This window comes from Mustela putorius, unplaced genomic scaffold (genome assembly GCF_011764305.1).
Source record: "Mustela putorius furo isolate JIRA1106 unplaced genomic scaffold, ASM1176430v1.1 tig00000743_pilon_pilon_pilon, whole genome shotgun sequence".
In the NCBI taxonomy this organism is placed as follows: Eukaryota; Metazoa; Chordata; class Mammalia; order Carnivora; family Mustelidae; genus Mustela; species Mustela putorius.
In genome coordinates, this window is record NW_025421464.1 from 34,199 (window position 1) to 60,277 (window position 26,079).

Here is a 26,079-nt window from a genome sequence, read left to right on the forward strand (position 1 = left end):
GAGGCAGGCGGCGGGGGCTGGGTGGGAGCAGGCTCCCCGCCTAGCAGAGAGCCCAAGCAGGGCTCGATCCCAGGACCATGGGATCATGACCTGAACTGAAGGCAGAGACTTTAACCCACTGAGCCACCCAGGCAACCCCCACAAACCCAATTTAAAGAATCACACCATCCACTGACTAAGCCAGCCAGGCACCCCAAGCACATACTACTTCTAACGTCCCCACTGCATTGCATATTTGGGCAAAGTTTTACCATTTCCTTCAATAAAGGGCTGGAATAGGGAGTCATTTCTGGAGCAGACCTCACTCGGTCCCAAAGTTTTGCAGACCATGGCATATCTGTTCTTTCCTCCAGCTCGGTAGCTCTTAGTGGGTAATGGTGCAGAATGAGGCCACAAGCCAGCCATCCCCAGGGCTCAGGACATGAGACAGAGCCCCCAAATGCAGATCCTTCTTGACCTGGGGCTCCCACGTGTGGAATGGCCAAGAAGATCTGAACATGGGGGAGGGGTCTAGTGCAGAGAGCAGAGACCCCAGGCGGGCAGGAAACATCATTCCTGCTGGGCCTGACCACTCTCTCTGAAATGTAGGAAGAGGCTCCTATCACCATGTGAGGCATTCTCTGTCTGACGTCTGTTTCACAATCCAGAAGCAGATTGCTGCCTCACAATCCTGTTACTGAATCATGCACACTTCCTCTTCTATCACAGATAGAACAGAGAACACAGAACAGAGGCCCCATTGCCCCAGCACACACATTGGCAGAGAGCGGGATCCTCAGGCCTCTACAATGTGGGCACCTGCCTCCGGACCCTGCTCTCCTCACCTGCTGCTGGCTTTGCTCTTGGGACTCACAGGTGAGTGTTGCCGTGGTGTAGACTCCCCATTCCCTGCCTCCTCAACCTCTCCCTGCCCCCTGGGCATTTGGGGCCTCCTGGTAAACACAGGTATGCTACCCAGACCCTCCACAGAAGGCCTGCCTGTAGCTATAACTGTACTCCTGACTAGCAGATGGGGAAACTGAGGCAGAGAGAGCAACCAGCCCAGTGTCACCTACCTAAGTCAGTGGAGTATCTGGGGTTCATGTCCAGGCCACTCAGCTCCAGGCTCCTCCATGGAGGCCAATTGCAGAAACATCAGCAAACACAGAGGCAAACAGAAGAGCCATCACGCATCACACGCAGAAGTCTCCAGTGTTCCACTGTGCTGCGTGTATTCACAGACTCTTGTTAATGATGTTTCCCATGCGCCAAATCTTTTACTGGGCCTTTAACATGTATTACCATTTCATTTACTCCTCAAAACAATCTGTATACTAACATGGTAGGCTATACTTTATATATACTTGTGAACGCACTTGTGTGTGTGTGTTTGTGCATATGAGTGGGTGTAAGGAAGGGTACATATCCCAGGCATGCACACTCACACACACACACACAGGAAATTCCTAAAAATGATTTCCATATTGTTCTCTTCACATCAGGTCCAGTCTACATGAAATGCACATTGAATGGATGTGTGATTCCTTCTCAGCTACTCACCCTCTTTCCTAATTTTCTAGATTTATTGCTCACCTTCCACTGAGCTCTTAAGACAAGCAAACTTCCATCTTGGTAAAATGAGTAGAACTTTGTGCATTACTACCTTAGAGATCCCCTTCCCTGCTGGATCAGGATGGGAAGGGAAAAAGGGGATAAAAGATGTGAAAACTCCTGCCTGATTGGCATCTATAATTACATCCACATTTGTATATCCTGATCCCCATCATCTAGTACCAGCCGACACCTCCAGACCTCAGGAGGTCTCATAAGGAATAACTTCCCAATTTCTTGAACACCACCGTGTACCACACACACCTGGAAATTCCTGCATCTGTACAGATGAGGCAAAGCAGTTGTCCTTGTGGAAGTTCTATCATAGTGGAGGAAAAGACAGGAAGACATGACAAATCAGTAAATAACATAGAATACAGAAAGCAATGAGTGTTAAGAAAAAAGAATGACAATACGGCTGGATAGGACAATGAGAGAATCTTCAGGTAGGATGTATTTAAACAGGTAGCCGAGGTGGGCCTCATTGAGGAGGTAGAATGGAGCAAAGATTGTAAGAAGGTCAGGGAGTGAGCCATGTGATTTTCTGGAGGAAGAGCCTTCATGAATAGCATGGGAGCAACAGGAGAGCAGAATTCTCCTGCTCTGTTCTAGTATTTGGACTTTAAAAAAAAAAAAAAAACTATTTTATTTATTTATTTGAGAGAAAGCAAGAGAGAGACCACAAGTGGGAGGTGGAGGGGTAAGAGAGAGAGGAAGAAGCAGACTCCTCACTGAACAGGCAGTCTGACATGGGGCTTGATCCCAGGATCCTGGGATCATGAACTGAGCTGAAAGCAGATGCTTAACCAACTGAGCCACGGGGGGGGCTAAGTATTTGGACTTGTACTCTGAGTGAAATGGTTGCCATTGTAAGGTTTTGAAGACAGAAGTCACATGATCTGACATGAATTATAAATTATTCAAAATTGAGAATAGACTACCACAGGGCATAAATAGAAGAAACTAGAGCCTCAAGAGATCACTGCATTCATGCAAAGAGGGAAAATCACTTTTAACCAAGATAGCAGTCAGGAAAGAAATGGGAAAGAGGTCAGATTGTGCGTGCCTGCAGACGGAAGCCAACACAATTCCTAATGCATAGGATTGGGGTGGGAAAGAAAGGCTCCATGAGAGACTATGGATTCCAGGAAACAATCTGACGGCTTCAGAAGGGAGAGGCGTGGGGGGATGGGCTAGCCCAGTGATGGGTATTCAGGATGGCAGGCGTTGTAACAAATACTCAGTGTTATGCACAAATAATGAATCATTGAACACTACATCAATCATATGATCTCACTGATATGAGGAATTTGAGAAACAAGACAAAGGACCAAGATGAAACCAGAGAGGGAGACAAACCATAAGAGACTCTTAATCTCAGGAAACACACTGAGGGTTGCTGGAGGGGAGGAGGATGGGAGGGATAGGGTGGCTGGGTGGTGGACACTGGGGAGGGTATATGCTATGGTGAGTGCTGTGTATTGTGTAAGACTGATGAATCACAGACCTGTACCCCTGAAACAAATAATACACTATATGTTAACAATTTTAAAAGACTCAATAAAAAAAAAAAAAACAATGTACTGTTATGGTGACTAACATACCATAATTTAGAAAGAAAGAAAAAGAGAGAGAAAGAAAGAGAGAGAGAGAGAGAGAGAGAGACAGACAGACAGGCTCTAAGGGCTTGGGACCTGAGCATCTAGGAGAATAAGGTACCTCAGCTGAGAAGTACAAGGATGTTTGGGAAACTAAAGTGTTCCGTTTGAGACATATTAGCCGTGAGAGGTTTTGTTTTGTTTTGTTTTGAGAGGTTTATTTCTACTTAAGAAAAATGTTGAGTGGCTGGTTGTACATAAAAATCAGAGTTTAGGGGCAAGGCCTGGGCCAGAGATGAACTGTTAAGATTATAGATATACAGATGGCAGAGTTTTCACCTTTCCCTGGATCCTCTTGACTCTCTGATCTCTTCTCTCTCATATTTCCTCCATTTTTCTCTCCATGGTGCATTCTTAAGTCTTCCCATTATTGTCCTAACAGTTAGGCTTCCCAACCCCAATCTTCTCCTCAAGACTTACAAACCAAAGCACCTGATGTTCTTGGCACACCAAGACCTGCCTATAATAGCATGTGCCCTCCTTAGGGCATGTTTGGTTGCAAATAATACTAATTGTATGGGCTTTACCAGCTCACACTCTGCAAGGGTGAACCACAAATTTCCTCCTGAGGAGTAGCTAAGAAATAGAAAAGAACATTGGGTGTATGTGTAGATGCACCAGCAGCCTGCTTCTCTGATTTATATCCCTGCCTGGTTTTGATGACACTTCAAGTAAGAAGAAATGATTTTTTATTTCTTGACGTCAGTCTCCAGGGACTGGCTTGTCACTGAGGCAAGGAAATAAAACTGCAAAGTCTTGCCCTTGCAGTTAAATGATTGCCTGAAGGTGACTCGTGTCCCTTCAATGTGTAACTCATTGTCCAGATATAGAACTACCCACAATTCTTTTCAGAACATGAGTTTGAAGTCTCCTGGTATCCTTGCTTGGTTACTCCCATGGTTCTATCTGCCCATTCAAGGGCAGGTTTCTCAAATCTACCAGCCCCTAGAATATTTTCTCTTTTCCCTTGAGCCATTTAGTGCACTCAAAGGCTCTACACAGGCCCATCACCTTCTTTGAGTACATGATTCTTACTGTGTAAAATATACGTAGTGTAAAAATCTACTGTTTCAACCATTTTTAAGGTTACAATACAGTGGCCTTAAGTACATTCACAATGTTGTGAAACCAGAACCACTGTATATTTCAGGGATTTTTTCAACATTTTAAGCAGATACTCTGCATACATTAAACAAGAATTCCCCATTCCTTCTTCCCACCATGGTCACTGGTAATCTCTATTCTAGTTCTTTTTTTAAGATTTTATTTATGTATTTGAGAGACAAATAGCATAAGCTGGGGGCGGAGGCAGAGGGAAAGGAATAAGCAGTCTCCCCGCCGAGCAGGAAGCAAGACATGGGGCTCTAACCCAGGACCCTAGGACATGACCTGAATGGAAGGCAGACGCTTAACCAATTGAACCACCCAGGTCCCCTAGTCTACTTTTCTCTATCTATGGATTTGTCTCTTCTAGGCACTTTATATAAGTGGTATCATATTATCTGTCCTTTTGTGTCTGGCTCGTTTCACTTAGGATATTTTTTTATTCATTCACCTTATAGAACATATCAGATTGTCATTGCTTATTAAGGCTAAATAATATTCCATTGCATATATCTATATACAACAGTTTGTTTATCTATTTATCTACTGATAGAAATGATTTTTTTCTGTTACCTTTCAGTTATCATGAGTAATGCTGCTATTAACATTGATGTACAATTATCTCAGTACCTTCTTATAATTGGGGCATATTTACCTAAAAGTAGAATTGTTGAATCTATGGTAAATTATATATAATTAAATTTTAAAGAAAATACCCCTGTTTCCACAGTGGTCACATCATTTTATATTCTCCCAACAATGTCTAAGAATTTCAATTTATCCACAACTTAATCAACACTTATTTTCTGATTTTCTTTTTGTATTTTATTGTGTTTCGTTTTGCTTTTGACAAAGCCATTCTAAGGGATTAAGGGGTATCTCATTGTGGTTCTAATTTTCATTCTTCTAATGAGTAGTGATGTTCAATATCTTTTCATGTACTTTTTCACTATTTGAATACCTTCTTTGGATAAACGTTTACTTTAGTCCTTGGTCCATTTTTTTATTAATTAATTTATTTTCAGAAAAACAGTATTCATTATTTTTTCACCACACCCAGTGCTCCATGCAATCCGTGCCCTCTATAATACCCACCACCTGGTACCCCAACCTCCCACCCCCCCACCACTTCAAACCCCTCAGATTGTTTTTCAGAGTCCATAGTCTCTCGTGATTCTCCTCCCCTTCCAATTTACCCCAACTCCCTTCTACTCTCAAACACCCCTTGTCCTCCATGCTATTTGTTATGCTCCACAAATAAGTGAAACCACATGATAATTGACTCTCTCTGCTTGACTTATTTCACTCAGCATAATCTCTTCCAGTCCCGTCCATGTTGCTACAAAAGTTGGGTATTCATCCTTTCTGATGGAGGCATAATACTCCATAGTATATATGGACCACATTTTCCTTATCCATTCATCCATTGAAGGGCATCTTGGTTCTTTCCATAGTTTGGCGACCGTGGCCAATGCTGCTATAAACATTGGGGTGCAGATGGCCCTTCTTTTCACGACATCTGTATCTTTCGGGTAAATACCCAGGAGTGCAATTGCAGGGTCATAGGGAAGTTCTATTTTAATTTCTTGAGGAATCTCCACACTGTTCTCCAAAGAGGCTTCTCCAACTTGCATTCCCACCAACAGTGTAAGAGGGTTCCCCTTTCTCCACATCCTCTCCAACACATGTTGTTTCCTGTTTTGTTAATGTTGGCCATTCTAACTCGTGTAAGGTGATATCTCAATGTGGTTTTAATTTGAATCTCCCTGAGGGCTAGTGATGATGAACGTTTTTTCATGTGTCTGATAGCCATTTGTATATCTTCATTGGAGAAGTGTCTGTTCATATCTTCTGCCCATTTTTTGATATTTTTGCCTGTTTCATGTGTGTTGAGTTTGAGGAGTTCATTATAGATCCTGGATATCAACCTTTTGTCTGTACTGTCATTTGCAAATATCTTCTCCCATTCCGTGGGTTGCTCTTTGTTTTTTTGACTGTTTCCTTTGCTGTGCAGAAGCTTTTGATTTTTATGAAGTCCCAAAAGTTTATTTTCGCTTTTGTTTCCTTTGCCTTTGGAGACATATCTTGAAAGAAGTTGCTGTGGCTGATATCGAAGAGATTGCTGTCTATGTTCTCCTCTAGAATTCTGATGGATTCCTGTCTCACATTGAGGTCTTTTATCCATTTTGAGTTTATCTTTGTGTACGGTGTAAGAGAATGGTCGAGTTTCATTCTTCTACTTATAGCTGTCCAGTTTTCCCAGCACCATTTATTGAAGAGACTTTTTTCCACTGTATATTTTTTCCTGTTTTGTCGAAGATTAATTGACCATAGAGTTGAGGGTCCATATCTGGGCTCTCTACTCTGTTCCACTGGTCTATGTGTCTGTTTTTATGCCAGTACCATGCTGTCTTGGTGATCACAGCTTTGTAATAAAGCTTGAAATCAGGTAACGTGATGCCCCCAGTTTTATTTTTGTTTTTCAACATTTCCTTTCGATTCGGGGTCTCTTCTGATTCCATACAAATTTTTGGATTATTTGCTCCAGCTCTTTGAAGAATACCGGTGGAATTTTGATCAGAATGGCATTAAAAGTATAGATTGCTCGAGGCAGTATAGACATTTTAACAATGTTTATTCTTCCGACCCAAGAGCATGGAATGGTCTTCCATCTTTTTGTCTACAAGAGACCCATTTTGAACCTAAAGATACACCCAGACTGAAAGTGAAGGGATGGAGAAGCATCTTTCATGCCAATGGGCCTCAAAAGAAGGCTGCAGTAGCGATTCTCATATCAGATAAATTAGACTTTAAACTAAAGACTATAGTCAGAGATACAGAAGGACACTACATAATCCTTAAAGGGACTATCCACCAAGATGATCTAACAATTGTAAATATCTATGCTCCCAATATAGGAGCAGCCAATTACTTAAGAAAACTGTTAATCAAGAGAAAGAGTCATATTGATATGAATGCACTAATCGTAGGAGATCTTAACATGCCTCTCACAGAAATAGACAGATCATCGAAGCAGAAAATCAATAAAGAAACTAGAGCATTGAATGCTTGTCAAGCAGAGAGAGTCAATTATCATATGGTTTCACTTATTTGTGGAGCATAACAAATAGCATGGAGTACAAGGGGTGTTAGAGAGGAGAAGGGAGTTGGGGTAAATTGGAAGGGGAGGTGAATCATGAGAGACTATGGACTCTGAAAAACAATCTGAGAGGTTTGAAGTGGCGGGGTGGTGGGAGGTTGGGGTACCAGGTGGTGGGTATTATAGAGGGCACGGATTGCATGGAGCACTGGGTGTGGTGAAAAAATAATGAATACTGTTTTTTCTGAAAATAAATAAATTAATTTTTTAAAAAGAGCATTGAATGACACTTGGTCCATTTTTTAATTGGGCTTTTTGTTATTTTCTTGTTGAATTGTAGGAGTTCTTTTTATATGCTTGTTAATAATCCTTTATGAGATATATGCTTTGCAAATATTTTCTCCCATTCACTCTGAGTTGCCTTTCACTTTTGATATTGCCCTCCTCTGCACAAAAGTCTTTAATTTTGACAAAGTCCAATTTCTATATTTTTATTTTGTTATGTGTGCTGTTGGTGTGATGTCCAAGAAGTCATTGCCAAATCCAGTATCATGAGTTTTGCCTAAATTATTTTCCTCAGAATTTTATAGTTTAACTTTTATATTTAGGTCCCTTCATCCAATTTGAGTTCATTTTTCTATATAAAGTGAGGGTTCAACTTTATTCTTTGCATGTAGATATTCAGTTTTCCCAGCAGTTTATGCTGAAAAGACTGTTCTTCCTCCCATCCCCATTGAAAGGTAAGCACCTTTGTTGAAAATCTTTTGATCTTATGTGTGAGGTTTATTACTAGGCTCTCTTATTCTATTCCATTGCTCTATATCTCTATTTTATGGTCATTTCACAGTATTCATTATTATACTTGGTAGTAGGTTTTCAAATCAAGAAGTGTGAATTCTCCAAATATGTTCTTTCCAAGATTGTTTGGTGATTTGGGGTCGCTTGAGATTGCATATGAATTTCAAAATGGACTTTTCTATTTATTTTTTTAAAATGCCCTGGGGATTTTGGAAGTGCTTGCATTGAATGTGTAGGTTGCTCTAGGTAGCATTGACAAGTTAGCAATGTAAAATCTTCCAGTCACTAATGGGGGATGTTTTTCCACTTAATTATGTCTTCTTTCATTTCTTTCAGCAATGTTTTGCACTTTCTAGTGTACAAGTCTTTCATTTCCATGCAGAAATTTACTCCTAAGTGCTTTATACTTTTTATGTTAGTGTAAGTGGAATTGCTTGCTGAATTTCCTTTTTGAGTTGTTCATCACTACTGTGTAGAAATGCATCTGATTTTGACTGTTGATTTTATATAACACAAACTAACTGAATTTATTACTAACTCTAACAGTTTACTTTTATGTGTGAAATCTTTAGGATCGTTTCCCATGAAATCATGTCATGTGCAAAGAGAGAGAGTTTTACTTATTCCTTTGCAACTTAAGTACTATTTATTTTTCTTGACTATTGCATTTTCTAGAATTTCCAGTATTGTGTTGAATAGAAGTGGTCAAAGTGGGCTTCCTTGCCTTGTTCCTGATCTTAGAGAAAAAACTTTCAGACTTTCATCATCAAGAATGAGGTAGTTCTAGTTTTATCATATGACTTTCTCATTTTGTGTAAGTTTCCATCTCTTCCTAGTTTATTGTTTTTAATCATGAAAAATGTTGACTTTTGTCAAGTGATTTTTCTGCATCAAATGAGATGACCATGGTAATTTTTTCTTTGTTCTATAAATGTGTCCTATTACCCTATCTGGTTTTCCTTTGTTGAATCATTCTTGCATTCCAGGAAGAAATCCCACTTGATTATTGTGTATAATTCTTTAATATGCTATGGAGTTTGGTTAGCTGATGTTTTGTTGAACATTGTTGCATCAGTATTCAGATAAGATACTGGTATGTAGTTTTCTTGTAGTTTCTTTGTTGCCTGTGGTATCATTGCTGGTATTTTTTGTATTCTTTACTGCCCTAGAATGAGTCTCAAAAAGACTCGAAATAACCTAGGAGTTTTCCTAAATCTTTAATTTTTTGGAGTAGTTTGGAGAGGATTAGTGTTAGTTTTTCTTTAAAAATTTGGCAGGGTGATATCTGAATGACTAAGTCATTTCCATAATGTCTGGGGAGACATCCGGTCAATGAAACAATGCCCCCCCCAAGAGGTCCATATTCTAATACCCAGAACCTGTGAACCGTTTTCTCTTACACGACAGAAGAGATTTGCAAAAATGGTTGACTTAAGACTCTTGACCTAAAGATTATCCTAGATTATCAAAGCGGTCTCAATATGTTCACAAGGATCTTGAATGACTTAGTCATTCAGATATCCTCAGTTGAGGATCTTATTCTTGATTTTGGCTGATCTCAGGGTTGTGGAATTGTACCCCAAGTCAGGTTCCATGCTCAGTGCAGAGTTGGCTTGTCCCTCTCCCTCTTCTCCCCCCACCACTCCCTCTCTCTTTCTGTCTCTCTAAAATAAATAAATGAAGTTTTTTTAAAAAATGAAAATTTTAAGAATTCACCAGTAAAGCTACATAGTCCTGGACTTTTCTTTGTTGGGAATTTTTTAATTATTGATTCAATGATCTTACCAGTGATATTCTATTCATATTTTCTATGTCTTTATAATTCAGTCTTCATAAATTGTGTGTGTCTAGAAATTTCTCCATTTAATCTAGGTTATTCAATTTATTGGTGTGCAATTTTCTATGTACTCTTTTAGAATCCCCTTTATTGCTATAAAAATGGCTAGTAAAATCTTTCTCTTGTTTCTGATATTAGTTAATGAAGTCTTCTCTCTCTGTCTTTTATTTTTCTGTTAGTCAATCTAGCTAAAGTTTTGTGAATCATATTGTTTTTTTAATATTTTTCTTTGAATTTAATTTTTTTTCAGTGTTCAAAGATACATTGTTTATGCATCACACCCAGTGCTCCATGCAATACGTGCCCTCCATAATACCCACCACCAGGCTCACCCTACCCCCACCCTCCTACCCTCCAAAACCCTCAGTTTGTTTCTCAGAGTCCACAGTCTCTCATGGTTTGTCTCCCCTTCTGATTTCCCCCAACTCATTTCCCCTCTCCTTCTCCCAATGTCCTATGTGTTATTCCTTATGCTCCACAAGTAAGTGAAACCATATGATAAGAACTCTCTCTGAAAACATATTGTTTTTTCTGGGCTATTCTTGGGCTTTTTTATATTCTCTGTTGTTTTTCTATTAACATTTTCTTTCAACTCTATACTAGTCTTTTTATTTCCTTCATTCTGCTAGCTTTGGGATTGGGATTTATTTTTCTCTTCTTTGTCTGATTTCTTAATGTGTATGGTTGTTAATAGATTTGTGATCATTCTTTAATGTAGGCATTACAGCTATAAATTTAACTCTAGCACAGCTTTCATCACAGACTGCAGATTGGGGCATGTTGTGTTTCCATTTTCATTCAAATCAATATGTTCTCTAATTTCCCTGTGATTCTTTCTTGGGCCTTTTGATTGTTTTTAAGAGTGTGTTGTTCATGTCAATATATTTGAGAATATTCAGTTTATTCTTCTGTTATTGATTTCTAGTTTAATTTCACAAACTCTTGCACTAGTTCACTTCTTCAATATTTCTTCTTAGAGATTCCAGTAAGTTACCTACTCATTCAGCCTCTGTAATAATGGCCTAGAAAAAGGATTTGTTTGTTTTACAGTTTCTGGTTTCCATAATGTCTGGGGAGACGTCCGGTCAATGAAACAATGCCCCCCCCCCCAAGAGGTCCATATTCTAATACCCAGAACCTGTGAACCGTTTGCTCTTACACGACAGAAGAGATTTGCAAAAATGGTTGACTTAAGACTCTTGACCTAAAGATTATCCTAGATTATCAAAGCGGTCTCAATATGTTCACAAGGATCTTCATAAAAAGGAGGCAGGAAAGTCAAAGTTAGAAAAGGATAAGTGACAATAGAGGTGAGAATTTGGAGTGATGGGAAGATGGGAACCATGAGAAAAGGAATGTCAGTAGCTTCTCGAATTTGGAAAGGCAAGGGATAGACCTCCAGAGGAAATGCAGCTTGGTTGACCCTTGGTCTTAGTCCAGCAACAGCAATTTTGGATTCCTGATCCAGAATTATAAAACAGTACATTTATGCAGTTTTCAGACATTACATTTTTTTTAATAATTTGCTATAGCAGCATTTAGAAGCGAATATAATATGATTGCAGTTGGGGGGGTGGGGACAGGGATTTGAAACTCTCTTTTACCACTCATTTAAACTACCTGTTCATTTTTTGTCAAAAGCTCTGTCATCACTGTCACTCAAGTATCCAGACTGATCAACAGACTCCAGCATGGACACATGCATATGGAAGAAGGAAGTTAATCCACAGAGGTTCCTGAAGTTCAATGCACAGCCCAAAAAATACATCCCTTCCTTTAGCTCACACACAGTGGTCTAAAGAAGTCTCATGGTCCCACTGAATACAAGGATCCAGAAAGAGCAACACTCCATGAGGCCAGAAAGTGGACAACCAGAAACATTTGGTGAAGCATGAAACTTTCAGAGAGCGACTCCAGCTCCAATCAGGGCACTCTAACCTGCAGTGTGTGACATCACTGAGTCTCTGTGTCTTATTTCCACATTTGTGATAGAGTTTCATCTTACAGGCTTGTGGTGAGGGCTACATGCCACGTACATCTCAAGGTCCACTCCCAGTGCACACTCAGTCAATGAGCTGTTGTGAATCAACACTTGAGAAAACACACAGGATCACATAAGGATGAGTAAATGACTGCTCTGTTTTCCCTCCAGGTGCGGCCGGTGAGGCAGAGCTGCAGGTGATCCAACCTGAGAAGTTAGTGTCTATCATAGCCGGACATACAGCCACTTTGTACTGCACCATGACTTCCCTGCTCCCCTTGGGGAAGGTTGAGTGGTTCAGGGGGACAGGGCCAGGCCGGAAGTTAATCTTCAGTTTCAAAGGAGGCCACTTCCCCCGAGTGACAAATATTTCAGACACCACAAGGAGAAACAACACGGACTTTTCCATTCGCATCAGTAACATCACCCCAGCAGACACCGGAACCTACTACTGTGTGAAGTTCCAGAAAGGGTACCCTGATGTAGAGATTAAGTCTGGACCAGGCACTCAGGTCACCGTGAGCAGTGAGTATGATGTGGGCCTCTGCCATCCCTTGGTTGTGACAATAGGTCAATAAGATTGTCTGACAGCTAAGAATCAGGTGTTGTGGTGAGTGCCCCTGACTTCAGCCACTTCCATGGATCAGGGAAGCTGAGGCCGAGAGAGTTCATGCTATTTTCTCAAGGCCACATGGCTAGAAAATGGTGGGAAAATCCAGAACTCTTGTCTACAGACTCCATAGCTCCCTTTTCCAATCCTGACCAGCTCTCTGGTTCCAGGGATGAGGGACTGAGAGTCTGAGGGGCTTTCCAAGTCATAAGGCCCAAGCTCACCCTGTCTCCAGAGAGCACTCCCTCCCAGGTGGCCAGGTTTCTCTCCACTCAGCACTTACTGAGCATCTGCTGTGCTGACTTTGTTTTAGATGTAAGCTTCTATCATGAAGCTTACACTCCCTTCCCTTCCAGTGTGGACATATGCACCCAGGGTAGGGAGGTGGGACAATGACTTTTTTCTTTCAGCTTCAGCAAGATCACAGTGAGAAGAGGCACAGGCTGGCTGTCTACTCTGACAGCCCCGGAAGGAGAAGATGCCAGAGGCTGAGCATTTGTTGTAGGTCTGTCCAGAAAAGCTTCACGCAATTCAGGGACTGACTTCATAGTGACTGAGTCTCCCCACACCCCCTGGACTTGGACAGGTGGCTTTATTATGACTGTGCAGACATTATAGGACTTCCCTGTCTTACGTCCCTTGCCTGGGCACCAGCACTAGCACTGGGCAGGTCTGTTCCTCCTGGAAGAGCACTCCTTCCTCTTCCCCAAGCTGCCCACACAGGTGGTGCCCTGGTTGAGAATGGGTAAAGACAGAGGGGAAAGGGCAGGTGGCAGGCCAAACCCATGTCTTCATTGTGGCAGGTGCTCCTCTTACCAGAGATAGCAAGGAGAACCCATCTCTGCCCTTTTACAGATGAGGACACTGAGGCTCAGGGGACCTGACCTAAGCAGGCACAGGAGCTAAGATTGAACCCAAGCATCGAGATTCACAGCCTTGTTCTCTGCACACTCACTGTGCTAGTCAAAGTAGGAGAAAATTCAGACCTCCTTGAAAATCTTATGTTGTTGGTCTTTTTCAGTAGTAAGCATTTTAAAAAGTTATGAGACACAGATTGCATGGAGCACTGGGTGTGGTGCAAAAAACAATAAATACTGTTACGCTGAAAATAAATTTAAAAAATTTAAAAACAAACAAACAAACTCACACATTAAAAAAAAAAAAAAGAAAAGAATGTACCAAATGTGTAAAACAAGGCTATTCAATTAGTCGGTACTTGGCCTTTTTTGTAGGACTTTGTCCAGGATAAGAGATGGGGCACTCCTCCTCCTTTCTGCAAGTGTTTTCATTTTCTGTTGAGAAATAAATAAATTTTTAAAAAGAGTTATGAGACAGGGTGTTGTTACTTTGCACCCCCAGATCAGACAGATACACAAACATCTCATGAAGTGTCGAGCCTATTCCTGGAGGACACGGCTTCTCACATGTAAGAGCATCCGGAGTCTTTCCCCAGTTGTGTGATGTTGCTCCTTCACTGAGCAGCCTGGGGCAATGACCTGGACAGAACAGAGGCACTGGACAGTGCCAGCCTCACAGGGCACCCCATTCCTGGCTCTGCAGAATGAGGGTGCAGGGGAGGCGCTTTCCTGGAGGGTGTTTCAGCTCCATGAGCAAGAGTTCATGTTCTAAATTCAGCTTTGGGAACACACATCTTCCCTCCGTTGTTAAATAGTCACCAGGTCTGGGTACCCAGAGGGACTTCTCTCCCCATAATCACTTGCAGTGGAGAATCTTCAAGGGAAGAGGTGGGGGGCGGTCACTGTTGGGCGCAAGAGGGTGGGACTCTTGCTCTTTTGTGGAAGAGAAGGCTGGAGGCCACAGAAGTCCCCCTGGGATACACTGAGGGGTAAGGAGCAGCCCCTTTGTACCTGAACCAAAGTAGGTTAGGGGAAAGGTTCCTTGGTGAGGGAGAGACAGAGACCACCCAGGGGGAAGTTTCCTCCCAAAGTTGTCTTTATTTGTGCAGGTAAGATGTTGGGGGATAATTTCCAAACCTATGACCCCAAACAGGGGCAAGAAGGCTAACACTTATGAGTGTTTTGGATGAATATTCAGAGGGGGATCTTAACGTTATAGTGAGGCTGGGGTTACTCAGCCACCTTCTGAATTATCTCCTCCTTTCGATATGCGTTTTCAGTGATAAATTCCAAACAAAACTGCTAGCATTCTTTTATTTGCCCCTCCCTGCAACCCAGGAAGGAGAAATGCTTGGTGTCCTACTTCACAGAATGGGAGCCAGGCTGTGCCCCGGCCAGACCTGCGGTCAGCTGGCCAGCCTGATTCCGGCTTCTATGGGGGTCCAGCTCTGCCCCCTGTTTCCCTGCACGAACTGCTGCACACACTCCCTGACCTCAGTGAGGTTTGCAGGGAGGCAGATAGGAACAGTTGATGCAACAGTCAGACCCATTAGAAACGTCCTTCCTGTGCCCAGATTGGTGGGAAGTCACCTGGCAGAGAAAAGAGAGGGGGACTTAAACTCAGGTCTGGAACTACACCTGGGCCCTGCCCCTGACTCAGAGTTCAGCTCTGGAACCTCAGGGCCTCCTCTGTACGAGGAGGAGAGGACACTGTGCTCCGCACGCTGAGGGTGGCGGTTCTCCACAGCACCTCAAGGTATCCTGAGCACTGATGACCACAGTCATGCTTACTGTTCACAACTGCTCTTCTTATAGCCAAACCCTCTCCCCCCGTGGTGTCGGGCCCAGTGGTCAGGGCCTTGCCGGGACAGACAGTGAACTTCACCTGCAAGTCCCATGGCTTCTCCCCCAGAAACATCACCCTGAGATGGTTCAGAAACAGGAATGAGCTGGCAGCCTCCCGGACCAGCATGGACCAAGACGGAGACAGAACGTCCTACAGTATCTCCAGCACAACCAGGCTGGTGCTGGCCCCGGAGGACATTCGCTCCCAGGTCATCTGCGAGGTGACCCACGTGACCCTGCAGGGGGGCCCTCCTCTTCATGGGACTGCCAACCTGTCTGAGGTCCTCAGAGGTAGATGCCCCTCCCCACCAGCCCCAGCCCGGGTCTGGCCCCCAAGTCTCCAAGCCTGTCCCTCCTCCACTCCCTGCCCCAAGCCCTCTGTTCCCTGGAGTCTGACCCCTGGCAGACCCTCCAGGTCACCTGAACTTAGATGTGCCATCACCTCCTACTGTTTCCATGGCCACTGGGTGGTGAACACCTACCATGTACCAAGCATTGCTCTCGGTAGTTTCCTTTACTTTACAGTAGCAATTCCAATTATTGAGCACCTGCTGTACTCCACACCACCTTGTGCTTGGTGAGGTCATTTGTTTTGCTACAGTTATTCTATTCCAACTGTATGTGTGGGGCTGAGTATCTTGATTTCACTCATTCTTAGCTTATCAGGAGCCATCAAACCTTGAGCACCTACTGTGTGCTGGGCACTGTGCTTAGGGATTTCATTCATATGCAAAGACTACCCTCAGTGTTGGAGCACCAGCTGTATGCCTAGCCCTGTTCTGGGTGACTCCCTTGCTGTGTGGGGGTAGCTAAGTTCTGGAGCCCCTCCCCATGGTCCATCTGTTCCATAAGGTGAGAGATTCTGCCCTGTGCTGTTTCAGTTCCACCCACCTTGATTGTTTCCCAGCAATGCATTGCAGAGGACCAGGTGAAGGTCACCTGCCAAGCAAAGAAGTTCTACCCTCAGCGCCTACAACTGACCTGGCTGGAGAATGGAAACATGGCCCGAACAGAAACAGCCTCAAGCATCATAGAGAACAAGGATGGGACCTTTAACTGGATGAGCTGGATCCTGGTCAATTTCTCTGCCCACACAGAGGAGATGGTGCTCACGTGCAAGGTGAAGCATGATGGCCAGCGGGTAGTCAGCAAAAGCCATATACTGGAGACCTCTGCCCACCGAAAAGACCAGTGCACAGATGGAAACTCTGGTGAGCCTTGTGCCACGTGATCTGGCATTTAAATTTTACCCTTTATTATGTGAAAAGTAGTAATTCATGCTTATAATAGAATAATCCAGAAGTCTATAGATTAAAACTAGAATTTTGGTGTGAGCTTCCTTCGCCCAAAACCCACACTCCAAGATGATCAATGGTAAGACTTGGTACTTACATTTATAGATCTTTTGACATAAATATGCATTAGAGAAAGAAAGAAGAGAGGGAGGGAGATGATCTTATTGTTAGGGTCCTGCCTCCTGCTTCTTCTCCTGACAGTGATTACATCACTGTGCCAGACCAGCCACCCCCACCCCCACTCTTGTTCTTTCTTACCTAGTTGTGGTTTTTATCCCTTGTAGATGTTTTCATCATAATGGCAGCAAATATCTCTTAAACTAGGAGTATGCAAAAGTTGCCTCATTGTGTCCGCTGATGACTTAGTCATGCATGCACATCCAGCTGCAAATGGAGTCCACAATTGTGTGGCCATGTAATTAATGACATTGATTTTTCCACAAAATCAATACAATTATACATTTCATAAAATTAACAATAATTCCCTCATGGACTATGGAATAAATGGAATATATATTCAGAGTTCCCAAAACTTCTACAATAACTTTATTTTGTGCACCTAACTTGGTTTTCATTCACCTGTAAATGCTTGAAAGAATTTTCCTATGAAACACCTGCGACTCCACAATTTTTTTTGTTGATCTGAAAAGAATCTGAACGGCTACTCAAATTCTTCATTTCATATTGGATGCTCATGGCAAGCTGTGCTTTTGAGGAATTTGGGCCATTTCTTTTCTTTGGTCCAAATTTCTGCCCATAGAGTTGCTCATGATATCACCTTGCTATCCTTGATGTTTGTAGGATCTGTAGTGATATCCCATTTCATTCTTCATATGGGAAATGTATCATTTCTCATAGTGTTTGTTGTTGGAAATGCTAAAAGTATTTTGATTTTGCCAGTTTTTTCAAAGAATCCACTTTTGTTTCAGGGATTTTCTCTATTGCTTTTCTTTTCTATTTTATGTTTTTTCTTCTCTTTTTTCCCCCCTTCTGCTTATTTTGCTCCTCCACATTTTTTGAAATGAGAACTGAGATTATTGAGTCTAGATATATCTTTGTTCGAATGACACACCTGGGCCTCCTTCTGTGCCTGGGGACACGGGAGTATGGAGCCATGTTGCCTGATGCTGTGTTCCTCTTCCAGTCCACAGACACCTAGCCCACCTGGCTTCCTCTTCCACCTTTCAGAGTCCTCCTGTGCTTGAAGTATGTGATTTCCAGGGATCAGGCTTATACTGAATTAGGAGAGCGGGGAGAAATGAGTACACACCATCTTGTCTGGATCAGCTAGGGTTTGGGTTTTAATCTTTGGTTGTGCACTGAGGCTCAAGCTATGGCCATTATGTCTGGTGTTTCCAGTGTTCCTGTACTAGTAACCTTGCTAGTGTCTTAAGGCTGGAAATGGATACTAGGATTGTCTGGGTTGGTAGGCTGGAGTCAAGAGTAAGGTGTCTATGTGACACTGCTGCACCAAGATGCCACCTTCCCTGGCTGTCCCAAGACTCCAGCCACTGCCATCCTGGGTCTAGAGGGGTGTGGTGTAATGAAGTACATATTTTTTTTTAAAGATTTAATTTATTTATTTGACAGACAGAGATCACAAGTAGGCAGAGAGGCAGGCAGAGAGAGAGAGAGAGAGGGAAGCAGGCTTCCTGCGGAGCAGAGAGCCCGATGCAGGGCTCAATCCCAGGACCCTGAGATCATGACCCGAGCCGAAGGCAGCAGCCCAAACCACTGAGCCACCCAGGCGCCCCTGAAGTACATATTTTTGTTCATGTTTATGGTATTGAGGTTATTTCACAATACTTCTAGCTTAATGGACTTCCCTTCTCTCAGTATAGCGTGACCACACATGTTACTGGGCCTTGGGATTGGTTGGTTGGCTTGGACAGTGGGGGAGAGGTTCCAAGTCCCGTGATCTTTCTGGTTCTTCTTTCAGGACCCCAAGTTTGCCATCCCCATTTTTTCTTTGTCTCTTCACCACTCAATTTTGAAACAGCACCTCTTCCTTCTGTTTTACCTTCCCCCCAGAGTAATGCATTTTAAATTGTGCCTGACCCTTTTATTCACATCTGTCCTTTTAAAATGTCCATGCCTCCCTGTATTGGGTTTTTATTGTTGCTGTAATAATTAGCACACACTTAGTAGCTTAAAACAACACACATTCATTATCTCCCATTTCTAGAAGTGGACAGTCTAAAACAGGATGGCAGAACTTCATTCCTTCTGTGTCCTTGTTGTTCCAACTCCTAGAAGCAGCCCCACTCCTCTGCCAAGGCCCCCAGATGCATGACCTCTGCTGTGGTCATCACACCTCTTGCTCCCATTCTCCTGCCTCCCTCCTTCACTTGTAAGTGTCTCTGTGATTAAGTTGGCTCCAATTCCCATAGTCCAAGATAATGATCCATTCAAGACCCTAGCTAATTACCATGCAGTCCCTCTTGCAGTGTAAGATACCATATTCACAGACTCTGGGGGTTCTGCGTCAACCCTCTTGGGTCAGGCATACTTTGAAATCCCTTCCTATGATCTGTGTTCTGACTACAGGACACATTTCCAATATTTTCTAATTTAAGCTGGATTTAATATTGCTGATGGGATTTCCAAATAATGCTCAGACTCCTTGGCTACCTGCCCTTGTCTGTTTCTCCTGCCCTTTCCTGTGGCTGATGGGGGGGGGCGGGCAATGGCATAGAAAATTGTGCATTTGTATTTTATGATTTTTCTCTTAAATCATAAAATTTCTCCAAGAAATTTCACAGTTTGGGCATTGCTCTCCAAGGACTAGTGAGAGCCAGTTTTCCATAGAATTCACTGTCCTTTTATTGTTTTTTTCTTTGAGTTAAGAGGTTATATTCCAAGATGAATAACTAAGCTGTTGCCTTGTCTTCACCAGTCAAATAGTGCCTTGTGGGCTTTGAATGCCTTGGCCCCAATGTCCCTATCCTACAATTCAGTATCTCTCTCTCTCATATTTCCCATCACAGCCCTATTTTGGCAGAACAGGTGCACTGTAGCTGAGAATTCAATCCTCTCTGTAGCACTGATACTTTTATGATTATATTGGACCCAATTATGTCCTCAAGCATTTTCTGCCCTTCAGCCCTAGGAGTTAGGAGTCTACAATATTGCCTGGAAGTCCTCTGACATTCACAAAAAGACTTTTCATGTGTGATCAATTGGTCTTCACATTGTATTGTCTTCCTGCGAAGGACTGATGCCCAGCAATAGCCACCCAACCTGTAGTTCTTATAATGATCAACTCATTTCCAGATTGCCAGAGTACACCCCTCCTCTGCTTATACCAGCCCAGGTCACCACAGTGAGGTTCCAGCCAGGGCAAACTGGGACTTACCCTGCTCTACTGCTCATCAGGACTGGGGACTTCTTGGCCAGCCAACTGGTAGGGACCCATGTCCAACTGTGCTCATTAGAGCTGGCAATCCAGACCCCTCCCAGATAAACTCTGCCTGCCAGCTGCCCTGGGAAGCAGACTCACTCACTGTGGAGTGATGCCAATCCACGTTTGATTGGCTAAGTCTCTGTATCCCCACTTCCTCCAGTCGTCTGCTAGAGGATGCCCTCTAGAAGCAGGTACAAACATGGGCAATACAGCCCTTTCAACAGAGAAAAAGTCCAGCACACCCCAATCCCCAGCTGAGACCTGCCATCTTCTTAACATGCCAGGAGCAAATATGGTGAGCTCTCTGCTCCTTCTTTAAAATCATTCCACATATTTCAAAAATCATTTTAATTTCTTTGTGTAAATATTTAAAAAAAAAAAAGTCATTGTAAAAGGGCAAAGAATCTGAAACTGTATTTACAGATCCAACATCTGTGTCTAACAGAAAGACATCAACTGACAGTGGCATTGGGGTCCAGATTGTCTAGATGGTGTTTTAAACTCTCCTGAGCACTAGACCCCATTCCCTTGCCTCCCCAGGGTATTGTCCATCCAGCAGGTCTCCTGAGGTCAGGTCAGCCTGAGGACTCCCTCCTCACCTCTGTACATGGGAGTTGTCAAACCGTGTGCGTGGAGCAAAGCAGGGCAGCCTTGCCTCTCACTGACCGTGACATCTGTTCTCACTCCATGTGAGGCCAGGCAGACATTTGTCCCTATGGCCCAGAGAGTTTGGCTTTGTCCTGGTCCAAAGACAAGGTCTCAGAGTCATCCTGCAGGCCAGAAGTGAGGGGTTTCCTTGGGTCTGAACCAACTCATCTGTCCACCGTCTGTAAACAGTGAGACTGTTGGCTCATCAGAAAGAGGCTCTATGACTTGCCCCACAGGGTGTGAGGACCAATTCAGTAAACCAAACTTGCACATTCCTGAGTCTTCGTTCTTCCCACCTTTTCCCTCAAGGACACCTGGCAGTGAGAAAGGAGTGAGTGAGATGAAGAAGTTCTTACCCCAAATTCTGCCTTGAGTCTGATCACAGGGGAGGATATTAATGACCTCCAGAACATTAATAAGTTTGAGTCACCTTGAATGATGTAAATCGAGGCCCCTGGGAATAGAACCTAGATGCCTACCCTGATGGTGCCTCCTGTTCCTTCATTTCCAGACCCAGAGCTGTCTACTCTACTGCTGGTGGCTCTCACCCTGGGCCCAAAGCTGCTGCTGCTCATCACTGTCTCTGCCATCTATGCCCACAGGAAGTGAGGGCCTGACTGTAAGTTGTGGGACAGGGAGGGCAAGCAAATTTCAGAGGAGTCAGGTCAGGAAGGGGGGCACCCCACAGGTCACAGAGTGTCAGCACCACCTGGAGTAAAGAGTAGGTAATACACCTCTCTCCACACCCTCAGGAATCTCTGGCATCTCTCTGAGAAGTGTCCAACTCCCAAGAAGTATGTGGGGGCCTGTAGGAGGTGGGTGTCATCAAAGACTGTCAGGAAATGCACACAGAGTCCTAGAGCTTCTCTGAAGGAAGTGGACGAAGAGGCTGAATAAGAGGCAGCTGGGTGGGAAGAACCCTTGGAGACCATCTCTAAATTATTTGAGTAAGGACTCCACATCTAAGAGAATGCTGACAGGTGCCAGATGGCTACTCTGAGGATGGTTCCTGCCTGACCCTCTGTGGGACAGACAAGAGTGTATGGGGAAGGGGGATCAGGACTTACGGAGGAAGGCTGAGGTGGCAGAGTCCTAAGCAGGTTGCCAGTCCTCTCAAAACAGATGTCCCAGGAAGAAAATAGTACTGATGACATAGGAGACACATGGGGAACTATCTAGAATGATGAACAGATAATTAACTGTGAACATGGGTCCCAAAGCTCCTTCCTTCCTCCCCTACTACATGCTACCCTCAGTCTCTGCTGCCCCCTTCCTTCCCTGAGGGGCCCAACCTATAACAAGGAAAAACTAGAAGCTTCCACAACTCTGCCCAAATGCCTTGCTTCCCCAGAGCCCCACCTGCCCACAGTTCCTGCTGCTCCTTCTCACAATCATTGTTGCCCCCACTGGTGGATATATGGACCACATCTCCTTTATCCATTCATCTGTTGAAGGGCATCTCAGCTCCTTCCACTATTTAACTATTGTGGACATTGCTGTTATGAACATTGGGGTGCCTGTGGTCCTTCCTTCCACTACATCTGTATCTCTGGGATAAATACCCAGTAGTGCAGTTGCTGGGTCATAGGGTAGCTGTATTTTTAACTTTTTGAGGAGTCTCCATACTGTTTTCCAAAGTAGACTTACCAACTTGCATTCCCACCAACAGTGTAAGAGGGTCCCCCTTTCTCCACATCCTCTCCAACATTTGTTGTTATAAAGACAAATCAAGAGTGGTTTGCACAGTACTTGGCCTTCTTCTGATCGCATGGTTGACCAGATAGAGCCAGCTTCTGAATTACCTCACTCCAGTCTCGAATGGGATCAGCTTCCAAAATTCCATCCCTTGCACTTTCGATGTCGTGAAAACGTAACATCATTATTTTGAATATTTGCTGGCATCATTACCTCTTGGACATTTTTACCCTTTGCCTCCCTCCACCAATCACCACCACCTCCTCAGTGACCTTGTAAGTTTGCCTTCACTCTGGCTGCATATCCACACTCTGGGGACCAGCACCCCTGTCACCATTCCCCTGGTAGCTCTGCCTTCATAAGCCCACTTGCATTCAATTTGAACTTCACCTAAAGTCCTATCTCTTCTCATTTCTCCATCACACTTTCAGCTTTGTGCCAATTCCCCTTCGCCACTATTCACTTTTGTACGATGGCACCAGGGTTCCTCACTGGAAGACCAGGAGACAACACAACCACCTGCATTGCTGTCTGTGGTAAAGTGAGTAACAGAATCAAAGAGAATCACCGCTACCAGCTTTGAAAGACATGATCCTTACTTAACATGATGAGCACCTGCTAGTTACATAGATATTTGTGGCCTGAGGAAGAGCTGGCGGCAAAGTTTATACCTCATGGAAAATTCCTCCATGGCAAACGAAACTGAAACCATGTTTTGGGGGACTGTTGGTATTTAACAGGCCTGTGGCAACTGACATTCGTGCATGTCAGTACCACGCAAGCTGAGAACCTCCTGTGTGTGCTTGTCTCATCCTCAAATAGGATGTGGACTCTGACAGAGAAGGGACTGTCTGCATCCTCAGTTGTCAGAATGACAGCCATGTGTTAGGCCACTGCATTTTTAAAACATAAGTTGGTGAATACATCATTGAAAACACTAGTTTCTGTCAGATTTTGGATTTTAAAATACTATTTCACTTCATTCAGCACTGGTACATGTACCTAAAACCATTTCACTAAATACTACTCTCTCTTCTTTGTGTTTAAAAGTTCTATCAGAACGTCATATCCTTCAGAAAGTGAACAAGTGATCTGCAAAAACAAACAGATAGCCCACTGATTGGAGTCTGTCAAACAGGTACAGGGACCTTCTGGAAGAGCTCCCAATGGTCAAAGTGTAACAGTTTGAGCAACAAATAAGTAAAGTAGTACATCTGATTCTGCTCTGGTCTGAATGTCCGAGTCCCTGCAAAATTTGAGTGTTGGAATCCTCAAGCCCATGTGATGGGTGTTGGCAGGGGAAGCCTCTGGAAGGTGAGCAGGTCATGAGTGCTTCATCCTCATGAGTGGGATTGGTCCTTACAGAATATTTCCCCCACCCCAGGGCTCCCCAGTCACTTCGGCCATGTGAAGACACAGGGAGAAATCTGTGAGGGCCCTCTCCCAACCACGCTGGCTCCATGATCTCAGACTCCAGCCTCCTCAACTATGAGCAAGAACTTTCTTTTGTTTACTAGCCACTAGTCTGGGATGTTTTGTTATAGCTGCTAAATGACTAAAACTGATTATAACCCCATATATAAATAAATCTTTGAGCCCATATTGATATATATAAGTAATTAAATAAATTAATAAATTGAGGAGAAGAAAAAATAGCCTGTGCATAAAGTCCCAAATGATTCAACTAGATACTTCACCTTCAGGAGGGGGACCCTAACTTCCCACTCATTAAGGACAAGCTGCTTGTTGTGACTCTCTTCCAAGAGGACAGAATGGAAAGGAGGAAAAAGGAAGAACTACAGAGGGGACATCCGACACATACAGTTCAGCCGGGTGATCATGAGTTTGCCATGAGTTCACGTGGTTTGTGCTCCATGATATAATGTGGTAAGAGTGGCATTTTTCTTCTGTAACCTTCCTCCCCAAGCCCACCATTCCCACCTTCCACCATATACCTGAGCAACACTCCTCAAAACTGTCAGGCCATCACCATCAAGGAAAGTTGGAGAAGTTGTAATGGATGAGAAAAGCCTAACGAGACAGGACAAATAAATATAATGTGGTATCCTGAGTGGAATTCTGGAACAGAAAGTGTAAAAACCAAGGAAATCTCTTTTGGAGTGAATGTTTCTGTCTCTCCAAAGTTCATGTGTTGAAATCTGATTCCCACTGTGATGGGATTTGGAGGTGGGAGCTTTGACAAGTAATGAGGTCTTGAGGGTGGAGTCCTCGTGAATGGGATCAATGCCTTCATGAAAAGGGGCCAGACAGCCAGATCACCCCACCCACACATGAGAATGCAAGCTGTACACAGTCCACAACCACAAAGAAACTTCTCATCACAATCCAGCTATCATGGCTACCCTGATCTCAGACTTCCAGCCTCCAGGACTGTGAGAAATAAGTTCCTGTTGTTTCAAGGCTTCCAGTTTATGCTATTTTGTTATAAGGACCCAAGATAAGACAAAAATCTAAATATACTATGGACTTTTGTTAATAATAATGGTTCATTATCACAGATACACCATGCTTCTGTCAGATATTAATAAGAGGGGAAGCTGTGTGCAGCTGTATATTGGAACTCTGTACTATTGTCACAATTTTACTCTAAATGTAAAACTGTTTCAAAAATTAAGTCTATTAAATATGTCAACATCATGTCCTCAGCTGGATCTCTGCCTCTTGCACCTTGCTGGGGGACAAAGTGAGGAATTGTGGCATGGGGAGACTTCTGTCTTTCTATATCCAGATTTTATCTTACTTCACAGGTCTAAGGTTCCTCTTCCTTTCTCTATCCTCTGTCTTCTGCTAGAGCTCACTCCAAAGCCTGGCACTCAGAGACCCCAAAAGAACCTGCTTCTCAGTCCTCTAAGATATTCACCCTAAATGTTTCTAATTAGTAAAACCCAGGTTAGACAAAGTGGGGTCAGGGAACTCTGAGCACTTGGGTGAGGTAGGGTAGCTTTAAGACCTCAGTGGGGGATGAAGTTAATCCATGTCCTGAGCCTGAGGAATTGAGGTGGAAGGGGCTCTGCAGAGGGTGGTGGATTATGTGATACACCAGGCCTGAGGAGATGGCCCTCAGCTGTCAGCCCTCTTTGAGATGGCCACAGCAGAAGCAAGCCACCATGCCCGAGATCAAGCGTGGGACTTTGCCACATCCAGTGGCTCGTCAACAGGGATGTAAAGGTCCAGCCTCTCAGCCCAGCTCAGGAGAACTCTAAAGGAACATCCTAGCACCAGAGCTCCATGGGAGATCAGCTGAGGTCTTCTTTGGGACCTCACTGCAGCTCAACTTCTTCTATACAATTCTGCTCCCTTCTCCTAGCCAGTGTTGGATCCTAAAGCACTCCCTGTAAATGACCTGCTTAATATTCATCTCACCACCTGTTTCCCAGGGAACTCAGTGTGAAGGGGAGAGGCTGTGGGAGGACAAGAAAAGGTGGGGACTCTTTTGTCTCTAAGGGCCAAACAAGTCAAGGAAGGATGGATTGTTTACACTATACTTACCATATATTATATACCACATACCAGACATGTATGCCCACATAATATACCATATACCACATACCATGTACCACACCATATGCCATATACAATATACTGTATACCACATATCATCTACCACATGGCATATACAATATGCCATTGCCAAATA

The 26,079-nt window shown here is 43.6% G+C and overlaps 1 protein-coding gene across 1 annotated transcript; it reads left to right on the forward strand.

The window, feature by feature from the left end:
• Positions 1-721: 721 nt before the first annotated feature.
• On the forward strand, positions 722-25,073 carry LOC101669892 (signal-regulatory protein beta-1-like). Its single transcript, XM_004746765.2, has 6 exons — positions 722-855; positions 12,240-12,593; positions 15,351-15,671; positions 16,262-16,591; positions 21,238-21,345; positions 22,853-25,073. Exons 1-5 carry the CDS (start codon positions 789-791, stop codon positions 21,333-21,335), a joined length of 1,170 nt encoding a protein of 389 aa, XP_004746822.1. The 5' UTR covers positions 722-788; the 3' UTR covers positions 21,336-21,345; positions 22,853-25,073.
• The last annotated feature ends 1,006 nt before the right edge of the window (positions 25,074-26,079 follow it).